The following is a 10,749-nucleotide window of genomic DNA, read 5'->3' on the forward strand; positions in this document are numbered from 1 at the left end:
CCGCCGTGATCGTTGTCTCCTGCTCCTCCCCCTCCTCGTGGCTCTCGAAAGCTCCGAAGCCCCCATCCTCATCCTCCTCCTCCTCCAGCAGCGGCGACGCCGTGACGGTCTCTTGCTCCTCCTCCTCCTCGTGGCTCTCGAAAGCTCCGAAGCCCCCATCCTCATGCTCCTTCCCTTCTCCTTCCCTCCCTGCCCCCTCCTCCTGTAGCAGCGCTGTCGTGACGGTCGCCTGATCCCCCCCATCCTCCGCATGGGTCTCGAAAGCTCCAAACCCGTCCTCGTCATGCTTCTCCTCCCCCTCCACGTGGCTGTCGAAAGCCCCGAACTCCTCCTCCTCCTCCTCCTGCATTCTCTCCTCTGTCGATTTCATCTGCTCAGTCCCTTCCCATCTATTACGCTCCAGGCGTGAGTCTCCTGCTTCGCTCCCCTGAACTCCAATCGTAGTCACCTCGTCCACGTGCGGTAGCTCCTGGCTCTCAACAACGCCGTCGCCACGCATGCTCTCCTTCGATGAAAGCGCTTCCTCATTCCCGTTCACTGCTGCAACATGGTTGCTGCTGCTCGGCACATTTGTCTCCAACACTTCGCCTGTTTCTCCCGTCATTACTCCAAAACACCACCGAAACCACTCGAGCATGTCATACCCCTACCTTCTCCTGTGGTACTCTTCGACGGTCCTGCCTTGGCATCGCCTACTCCACTTGTACCTTCCACGGGCGTCACTGGGCTACCACAGACTGTGTCCCTCAGCTTACTTTCCGCACGAATCGATTCTTCCTCCTCGAAGTCCCAGCCCTCTGACAGCAAGGATTCGCTCCTATCTCGGACCTTCATCACCCATTCACTCAAACATCCAGCTCCTCCTCAAACAACACAACCTCCTCCTCCATCCCCGGGCCCGGCCCTTCATGCATGGACGAGACCGCCGGTCAGCTCAAATGCAGAATCTGTAAATCATCAGACAGGAGCAGATCTCTTTACCTTCGACAGTTTCCTCCTTCGACTTCATCTTCCCTCTTCCCTTCACTCCTGTCTCAACCTGTCCCATCCTATCCCGTTCCCTCCTCTCCTCTCCTCTCCTCTCCTCTCCTCTCCTCTCCTCTCCTCTCCTCTCCTCTCCTCTCCTCTCCTCTCCTCTCCTCTCCTCTCCTCTCCCTCCTCTCCTCTCCTCTCCTCTCCTCTCCTCTCCTCTCCCCTCCTCTCCTCTCCTCTCCCCTCCTCTCCCCTCCTCTCCCCTCCTCTCCCCTCCTCTCCTCTTCATCTTCTCAGTTTCAGTCCACCCGGTCGTCCAAGGCCGATCGGGCCGGGCCCGGAGACCGGCCCGGTCGAGTTGACACCCGGTCCAGCACTGAAATTCTTTTTACTCAACTCACTTCCGCTTTGTCTCTTCTTGACCCTCTCCCTGTTTATACGGACGCCGAACAATCACCCACCCCTTCGACATGTCCGCACGTAATTTTTCATTATCACCCCCATTTACACTCAATAATTACCGGAAATAGCAAGGTGGGTCACTACCCCTACCCTACATGATAAGTTCTACCCCATTCCATTCTGTACATGACAACTGTAAATAAAGGGTCGTTGCAACCCATCTACCCACCCCTAGTGTTGTGCTTTCAGGATGGTACAAGAGAACCGGTACATTTATCTGTGACACAACCTACATTTTGATGGTAGGGTGGTTGTTGACAAGGGTACATTTCATAGAGAAAGGGGTGGTATTAGGAACTAGGGGTAGTTAGGTCCATCGATTTCAATTGAAATGGTGGGGTACTCACTTGGGAAATTTGGATGGTGGGGTAGGGTAAGTAGGGGTAATTTTATCCCAAAAAAAAATTGCGGGCTGTATGAGGTTGTAAAAAGAGTTTCTTTGTGGGAATTTTTTGAAAATATCATTCCAAGATTTTGAAATTTGAAAATCAAACCTGAAATCTGTACCCTTCGATCTTCCCCCCCTACCCCACTCAATTGTACCCTCTGTAATAGCTGAGCGGACCCCCGATCGGCGTCCCTGGGTGGAGACATAGGGTAGGGTGGTATTTTGATGTGGGTGGGTACCGATAGCAGAAGGTAGGCCCAAGAGGTCCTAGAGAATACGCCTCCTGGTGAGGAAGGGAGGTGGGGGGTACTCTAGACTTAAAACACGGGTAGTCATGCTGAGGAAAAGGGGGTAAGGTTAATGAATTTGGGGGTCCGGCCGACGAGGCTGTAGAGGGGTGGGGGTAGGGCTATGCGAAGATTCCAACAAAGGAGGGGTGGTGCACACTACCCCATAATTCTGAAAACACCCCTATTCATTCCTATGACTACCCCCTCAATTCAGGCCACCCTTTACCACAAGTATTACCCCCACCCCCATCAAGCACAGACCTCCTGCCCCGGCAGCCCCCGCAATGCAGGAAGGGCTTTGGTAGAGCGAGAGGAGAAGCACGAGGAGGATGAGCACATCACAGCTGCAGGGGATCATTATCTTGCGAAATTTCTCATGCAAAGTACAGAGAGGATTGAATGAGAGGACAGAGCAGAAAGTAGATCAGCAAACAGGAGGCAGCAAAGAGACTAAGGGCAGTGGGACACCTATGAAGGCGTAAGGGGAGGGTGAAAGTATAAGAGGAAAGGTGGATGAGGAGCAATGCGCAATCAAAAGATCTCAAACTTGTTCGATAAAAAATCGAACGGTCAGGACGAAAAGAAAGCTCTTGCGCTTAGATAGACGCTGGAATGCCTTGGGATGCCTCTAGGTGTGATTGAGGGGTAAGAGCTCGTTCGACTTTAGATTGTGTTCACAGCAGAAGCTTTCTTGTTATTCATCCTGCCTCATTCATACGCGATTTCATGTTGAGATGAGTTTAGAAGAAGTCATCAGACACGTGGCCATCCCACAGGAAGATGAAAACATCCAGAGGCAGGAATGGCAGAAGATAGATACTTTGTTATCAAGACCAAGAGAGTAGTTGTGAGTATGCTGCTGGTAACATGCATATTTCTGCAGACAGCATCTGTGTGATGAGCACCTGTGTGATGAGATGAATGATAGAGGCATAGCACACAGATGCATATATGAGGTGTCTAAGCTGCATGCTAGTGATTTACCGACGGAGCAATATTGTCCACACAAAACTGTGAGGCTAGAAATCATGTGACACGCTTGCCCCAACCTTGGAACCTGTTGAGGTTTTGAATGATGCTTGGTGTCGTTCTGATATTTTGCAGCAGATCTCTACTCTTAAGGCTCCCCCGCCAATATTAGCCACCCAACCATTTAGTATCCCAACTTAGACAGATCACGATGCCCAACCCCAGGATATGCCTTCTGGTTGCGCTTATTGCGGTTCGATCTCTACCGTTTTCGCCATGAGTTTCTCATGTCGATTTCAGACTATGGTCGCGAACACAAGCACCATGAGAGTCCTTTGGATGGGAGGAGACGACAAACCGGATTCTACCATGAAACGCAATGGTGACAAGCCAAGAGCAGGGTACGATGATAGCACGGACAAGCTGCTGCAGGTGAGTTCGGTAGGATGGTACAGACGGCAAGTCTGACCCGACCGTCACGTACAGGCAGCGATCAGGAACATAGATCAGCTCACGAGCGTCGCAAGGGAGTTGTCTCAGGAGAACATCAGCCCGGCTGTGTTGAAATCTGCTTCAAGGACTGACCTGCCATCCTTGAATGGGAACAAGGCCAACCAGCCTAAACCTGTGCAGAACTATCAGCCGCAGTGGAGCGAGCAGCCGCAGGAGCAGCCGAGGGCTCCTCCTCAACAGTGCGCTCTGACCTTCCGGCTCAAGAATGATATAACCCAACCCGGCGACACGGTCCTCGTCGTCGGAAACGTTCCAGAGCTGGGCGAATGGAAGCCGCAGCGCGCGGCAAAGCTGAGCACGAACTCGGGGAGTTTCCCGTACTGGAACGTGGCGATTACGTTGCGCCCGGGCTTCTCGCTCGAGTACAAGTTTGTGATCCAAAAGAGCGGTGGAGAACTAGTATGGGAGAAGGGGGAGAACAGGAAGATCAAGGTCCCTGTGTCCTCCAAGGCTACTGCTGAGAGCGCCTTCGGGGAGAAGGGAGAGCGAATCTCGGGAGTGGATGCTGCTGTGGTGGAAGCCAGGGCCCCCTCTCCCCCAGCTGCCATCGCCTTGTATGAGCCGGAGGCTCCGATGAATCAAGAGTCGGCGACGCTGCACCTGCGCGTCAAGTGCACGACGAACCCTGGGGAGAGCGTGTTCGTGTGCGGAGGTCACCCGTCAATCGGAGGATGGGACCCGGTGAAGGCCGTCATGCTGGTGTGTCGGAAACCGAGCCATCCCATAATTTTTTGCTCACTTTGCTCATGCAGAAAACCAACAAGGATGACTATCCCCATTGGAGCGGCACCATCCAAGTCCCCGTCTCCGCGGTGGAGTCACTGGTGGTGGAGGAGCCGATCTGACCTTGAGCCGTAGACTCAGAAGGAGAACATCCGCTACAAGTACGTCGTCAAGGACTCGTAAGATTGTGTTTGTGCTCTTATGTGGCCCTTATCATCTCCGCCAGCAACGGGCAGTCTCGCTGGGAGGATGCGATCGCAGACAGGGTCCTGATGCAGGAGAGCAAGAAACCAGGGTGAGACTGGATGCTGCTGTCTTCCCTTCGCTCACTCCTTCGCTCCTGCAGCGGAGTCCTCAGCATCAACATGCACACGTACGTCGACGATGGATCCTTCAACTGCCTGCAAAGTACGAGGAGGGGGGGAGGGGGAGGAGGAGCAGCAGCAGCAGCACTATCAGCTGATGGCTGATCCGTGTGCTGTCGCAGGGGTCTGCACGTACGTTCGTGACGGCAAGGAGAGGCCGCGCACGCCCAGCACGGCTCTCGCCACTACTCCTCCTCCTCAGGTCCTCATGATTAGCCGACCTTTCCCTCCCTCATGACGTGTACGACAGATCCCAGCAGGTATGCAGGTGGTCAGCATTGACCAAGTGCGGCAGTGGGAGGTGAGGATGGCAGGCAGCTGAAGACTTCAGCTGGGTGACGGTACTGGTGGTAGGCGAGGGTGGCGGAGCTGGAGGATGAGTGCGAGTCGCTGAGGGAGAGGGCCCGTGCTGCGGAGGCGTCGGTGGACGCTCTGAACACGGAGCTAGAGGAGGCAAGTCCTGCGTGCCGTGCACATGGCCGAGGCTGAGGCTGCTGGTGCAGGAGAGGAGAGTGAATGAGGAGATCATGGAGCAGATGAAGTTTGTGGAGGAGCTGCTGCAGGTCTGGCCTCCTCCCCCTCCCTCTTCCTCTTAATTCCTTGCTCCTGATTTTCTTCACTTCTGTCCTCTCCTTCCTTCTCTCCCTCCTCTCGACCATCCTCTGCTCCCCGTACTCCTTGTCCTCCTGGTTTTGACTTGGATTGTGCAGCGCATGAAGAAGATGGAAGAGACTGTGCGGATTCTTCAACCCTCAGCATCTTCCTTGACCCTCCTTGCAGGTGACGACGCTCGAGGAGACCAAGGACGTTCTCATCACCCGCAGCGAGTCGATGAACAACTTGCAAGCTATGGGCAGCCCCCCAAGGTTGGAGGAGGAAAGAGGGAGGGAGGGAGGGAGGGAGGGAGGGAGGGACGAGGACAAGGACGAGGACGAGGACGAGACTGACCGGATGCAGCAGCAGCGCAACCAAGAGCGCCAAGGAGGGGATCGCAGACTCTATAGAAGAAGGACTGGCGAACGCGAAACAGGTGAAACAAAGGAGCGAATGTCGGAGGAGTGGAGGGAAGGGCGACGGGAGGGAGGGGGAAATGGAGAAGGGCGGCGGACATGCACAGGGGAGGAGGAGAGAGGAGGGGAGGGGAGGGGAGGGGAGGGGAGGAGTTGAGAGAGGAAGGGAGAGGAGAGGAGAGGAGGGAAGATTTCTTGTTGACGGTCGGGCTTCAGATTCTCAACAACATCGACCGTCAGTTGACTCACAACCAAGCATCTTCCGTCCGAGCTTGAGCTTAGGACAAGAGTCTATTCTTTCATGCTGTACAGTTATCCCAGTTCTCTCCTATCCCAGCCTCCTTCTCTCTTCACTCGTCCTCGTCCTTCAACACTTCTTTCCCTTCTCTCTCCTCCTCTCCCTTCTTTCCTCGAACTCTCCTTGATTGCTCTCACTCGTCCTTGAGCTCTTGCAACCCTCCTGATCTCCCCCTTGACGATGGTTTTCTTCACTTGCCTTTCCCCTTCTTGCCTCCCTTCATCGTCTGCACAGTATCACAATCTCCTCCTCCTCTGCCTCTGACTCGCTCACCTTGGGGAGGGAGGCAGGGTTGCTGGGGTCGTAGAGCGCATGGCCAGTCTCCTTGATATGAGAGAAAAGCTGCCGGCAATCAGAAGCGACGGGAAGGGAGGGGGGGAGGAAGCAGGAGAAGGCAGAGAGAGGAAGGCGGGACGACTAGAAGACAGAACAATGGAGCTGAAGGGGGGAGAATCCAGCAGTAGGACAAGAGCAGGAGCAGCAAGGCAGGAGCAGGAGATCGTCTGTGGATCGTTACCTTGGTTCGGGAGGGAAACTCTTCCTTGCACACGTTGCAGACGTGGGACTCGCTGCTGCTGCTCTTGGCAGCTGCTCGCGCCTCTTTCGCCTTCTTCCCCTTGAGCTTCTTCGGCTCCTCCTCGCGCTTCGTCGTCCTGCTCTCCTCCTCCTCTCCCGTCTCTCCTCCCGCCAGGTAACCCAGAGCAGCGTCAAAGTCGCCGCCTGAAGTGTTTCCATCAGTCAGGCTCCCTCTTCCCTCCTCCGTCCTCCCTCCTCGGTTTTCCCTCCTCTATTCCCCGTCCTCCCTCCTCCACCAGCTCCTTCTCCCCACTCTATCCTCCCCCCTCCCAACTTCCCTCTCCTCCTCTCTCCCTCTCCTCTCCTCCCCCCTTCCCCCTCCCCTCCCTTCTCCCTCCCTTCTCTCCGCCTCCACCTGTATGCTTCAGTGCCCAGCGGCAAGCTTTGCGGGCAAACCCCATCCCCTCGAGCTGAGCGATCATCTCGGCCGTCTCCTCGTCCTCCTCTTCCTCCTCTGCTACGACTGGAGCAGCTTTGCCCGCCGACCGTGAGGGACCTTTCTTTCCCTTGCGCTTCCCTCCTCCTTCCTCCTCCTCCTCCTCCTCCTCCTCGTTGCCCCCCTTGTCCTCCTCCTTCGCCTTGTCCTCCTTTTCATCATCATCGTCATCCGATGGAGGTAGTCCGAATGCCATGGTCTTCTTCTTGGCCTGCTGCGGGTCAGAACCAGGATGCGGAAGAAGTCGAGAACAAGAAAGTTCGCAAAACGGAGGAGGAGGAGAACGAGGCAGAGCAGCAGCAGCAGCAGCAGCAGCAGAGACATGACGGAACAGCAGCAGCAGCAGCAGCAGCAGCAGCAGCAACAGCAACGTAGAGGAGAGGAGAGGAGTTGAGGAGTAGGAGGATACCTTCTTTTGCTGCTTCTTGGCTCGAGACCTCTTCATTTGCTCCAGTAGTGACGCCTCATCGTCATCCTCCTCCTCCTCCTCCTCCTCCTCGTTGCCTCCCTTGTCCACCTCCTTCGCCTTCACCTCCTCCTCATCATCATCTGATGGAGGAAGTCCGAACGCCATGGTCTTCTTCTTGGCCTGCTGCGGGTCAGAACCAGGATCCAGCAGCGGGAGCAGCAGCAGGAGCAGTAGGAGGATACCTTCTTTTGCTGCTTCTTGGCTCGAGATCTCTTCATTTGTTCTAGGACAGAGATTTCTTCCTCCTCCTCCTCCTCCTCCTCCTCCTCCTCTGCTTTCTCCTCCTCTTCATCCTCGCCCTTCTCCTCGTCCTCGTCCTCCACTCCTTCCTCATCGTTCTCATCCTCCTGTGTGCTCCGTGAGCCTATGAAGAGATTTCGTGCGAGAAGGAAGAGATTGGCAAAGGGACAGGAGCAGGATCAGGAGCAGGAGCAGGAGCAGGAGCAGGAGCAGGAGCAGGAGCAGGAGCAGGAGCAGGAGCAGGAGCAGGAGCAGGAGCAGGAGCAGGAGCAGGAGCAGGAGCAGGAGCAAGAAGAACCGTGGCATCTTGATCTTCTTCGTCCTCCTCGCCTTCTGCTGAAGCCTCCTCCGATTCGTCGTCTTGCTGCGATCTCTGCCACTGAAGGTTGAGAGGAGGAGAGGCGCAGGGAGACAAGAAACCAGGGAGGGAAAGGGAGAAAGCAGAGGGGGTCAGAGGAGGACGAGGACGAGGACGAGGACGAGGAGGGGGGGGGGGGCGGCAGTAAGGCCGAGGTGGTGGAGGAGGAGCGGGAAATAGAATTTAGCTGTTCACCTTTGCTGCAGCTTTATCCATCGCAAGGAGCTGGAGAGTGGCAAAGAGTCAGCAAGGAGCTGACTGCTTTCAGCTGGGGAAGGAGGAGGAGGAGGAGGAGGAGCAGCAGCAGCAGCAGCAGCGGCGGCGGCGGCGGCAGCAGCAGCAGCAGCAGGTTGACGATCAGTAGCAGCAGAAGCAGCAAGTTCTCACTTGTTCGCGGAGTTTCTTTCCTCGCTTTCCTCGCATCTGCTGCATCATCTCCATCTCCGCATACCTGCAACATCTCAATGTCGAGCAGGGAGGACAGGAGGAGGTACATGTCGTCAAGCCTCTCGTCGACCTGAGAGACGAAGAGGAGGAGACAAGTCAGAGGACAGGACAGGACAGGACAGGACAGGACAGGACAGGACAGGACAGGACAGGACAGGACAGGACAGGACAGAGCAGAGCAGAGCAGAGCAGAGCAGAGCAGAGCAGAGCAGAGCAGAGCAGAGCAGAGCAGAGCAGAGCAGAGCAGAGCAGAGCAGAGCAGAGCAGAGCAGAGCAGAGCAGAGGAGCAACAAGACGAAGGGTGGAAAGATTGGAGGTGGGGGGGAAGCAGCAGCTACGACGGGGAGTGCAAGGAACATGTGGATAAGAAGAATGAGGAGGCCGAGGTCGAGGAGAGGACGTGGACGAGGACGAGGACGAGGACGACGAAGTGGAAGCGGACGAGGAAGAGGAAGCGGAAGAGGAAGAGGAAGAGGAGGCAGTTAATGTAGGTCGCCATCAGTTTTCCTTCACCTCAATGTCTTGATCCGCCTCCTTCGCTTTAGCCTGACATGAAGGTGACGAGAAGCCGGGAGAATCTCCTCCTACCCCTTTCTCCTCCTCCTCCTCCTCCTCCTCCTCCTCCTCCTCCTCCTCCTCCTCCTCCTCCTCCTCCTCCTCTCACCTCCATCCTGAGCCTCTTGATCTCTGCCTCCTTCTTTTTCTGCTGCTCTTCCCTCGCAGCTGCCTGTGAACTTCGGTAAGGGCAGAGTTGGTGGAGCAATGGCCTGCAGGGAGAAGAAAGGGAAGGGGGGGGAGGGAGAAATGGGTCGAGAAGTTGGAATCATTATCACCACCACCACCACAACAACAACAACCATCACCATCACCATCACCATCGTCAATGTTACCACCATCATCACAAACCATTGTATCTCCTCCTCCTCCTCCTCCTCCTCCTCCTCCTCCTCCTCACCTCTTCCGCCATCTGCTTCTGATGCACCACCTGCCTCGGATCTCGCTTCTTCACCCACGTCGCCAGCCTCCTCACTGTATCGTTGAACGCTCGCTGCCCTGCCCCCCTCGCTTTCTTGTTCTCCTTCTCTATCGCTCTCTTGATCTGCCTGTTGGGTGCGTCGTTCGGGTTGTACTTGTCGCACCATGAAAAGCTCCTCCTCGTCGAGAAGTTTTCGAAGTAGCTGTAAAACTTCGCCGGCCCCTGCAACCATGGCGTCTTGCTCTCCCCAAACGACGGGGGCGCGTCGTGATACGTCCCAACCTCCTCCTCCCCCTCCTCCAACTCGTCGATCTGCTCGAAGACCTTGCGGTACACGCTGAAGAAACCGTCCTCCTCGTCCCCGTATCCCTTGTAGCACGTTGAGCTGAAGAATTGGAACAGGTCGATACCGCAGTCTCCCTCCTCCTCCGTCCCGTCCCCTCCCCGCAGAATCTGCTCTCGGTGACTATCGTACCACGCTCTCTCGTTGGGGTCGGACAGCACAGTGTACGCGTTTGTGATCTCCTTGAAAATCTCCGTCGCCTCCTCCACATTATCTGCGTTCTTGTCAGGATGCCATTTCAGCGCCGCCTTGCGGTATGCGAGCTTGAGGTCGTCAGCAGTAGCATCCTTCTCCACTCCGAGGACTTCATACAAGCACCTCCTCTTCCTCTCCCCTTCTCCTGTCGACATTCTGCGCCTGCTCTCCCTGACCTGCTCCGGGCTAGTTTGCAGATGACATATGTCGCTGTATGCATATCAGTCAGGAGCAGGCAGCAACAGCAGAGTCTTATCCTCCTCTTCAAACATCCATTACCAGCCTCCCTGCACTTCTCCCCGCCCTCTATCGTCCCCTCCTCCATGTCCTTCCAGACGTTCCTCGCCCTTCCCCTCGCAACCCCCAATGCTCTCCCCACCTGCTACGGTAGTCCTCTCCCCCTCACATCCCTCTCTTCCTCCTCCTCTCCCTCCTGTCCTCCTCCTCCTCTCCCTCCTGTCCTCCTCCTCCTCTCCCTCCCCCCTCCTCTCTCTCTCTCTCTCTCTCTCTCTCTCTCTCTCTCTCTCTCTCTCTCTCTCTCTCTCTCACCCTCTCTAGCTCTCGCCCCGACCTACGTGCTGTCACACAATCCAGTCAAAATCTTCAGAGACCTGGCTCCCCGCATAAGTTGGGGAAGGATCTCCCGGGCGGTCCAAACTAGGGAAGTACTTCTTGGAGATTAACCGAGCCTCCGGTTGGTGGAAAGGGATTCGTCTGAA

General features: G+C 55.9%; 3 protein-coding genes across 3 annotated transcripts in view; 1 reads left to right on the forward strand and 2 right to left on the reverse strand.

Moving 5' to 3' along the window:
• The window catches only part of GUITHDRAFT_115035 (hypothetical protein), a gene marked incomplete at both ends in the record, with an annotated part of 3,431 nt that extends 2,597 nt beyond the window's left edge, over nt 1-834 (reverse strand). Inside the window, 2 exons of the mRNA XM_005825853.1 lie at nt 273-588; nt 651-834. Coding sequence (XP_005825910.1) covers nt 273-588; nt 651-834 — 500 coding nt within the window. The remainder of the gene's footprint in view (nt 1-272; nt 589-650) is intronic.
• Nucleotides 835-3,292: 2,458 nt separating this feature from the next.
• Nucleotides 3,293-5,968, forward strand: GUITHDRAFT_115036 (hypothetical protein; the record flags this gene model as incomplete). The annotated part of the gene is made up of 15 exons (XM_005825854.1): nt 3,293-3,334; nt 3,382-3,513; nt 3,568-4,293; nt 4,347-4,406; nt 4,453-4,496; nt 4,544-4,612; nt 4,664-4,725; nt 4,805-4,884; nt 4,933-4,983; nt 5,037-5,105; nt 5,186-5,245; nt 5,393-5,416; nt 5,463-5,548; nt 5,646-5,712; nt 5,909-5,968. The coding sequence occupies 15 exons, from the start codon at nt 3,293-3,295 to the stop codon at nt 5,966-5,968; spliced, it is 1,632 nt and encodes a 543-aa protein (XP_005825911.1).
• A 3,446-nt stretch (nt 5,969-9,414) lies between these two features.
• GUITHDRAFT_76858 (hypothetical protein) lies at nt 9,415-10,185 on the reverse strand (the record flags this gene model as incomplete). Its single annotated transcript, XM_005825855.1, has 1 exon — nt 9,415-10,185. One exon carries the CDS (start codon nt 10,183-10,185, stop codon nt 9,415-9,417), a length of 771 nt encoding a protein of 256 aa, XP_005825912.1.
• Nucleotides 10,186-10,749: the final 564 nt, after the last annotated feature.

Source organism: Guillardia theta (genome assembly GCF_000315625.1).
Source record: "Guillardia theta CCMP2712 unplaced genomic scaffold GUITHscaffold_80, whole genome shotgun sequence".
Taxonomy (NCBI): domain Eukaryota; class Cryptophyceae; order Pyrenomonadales; family Geminigeraceae; genus Guillardia; species Guillardia theta.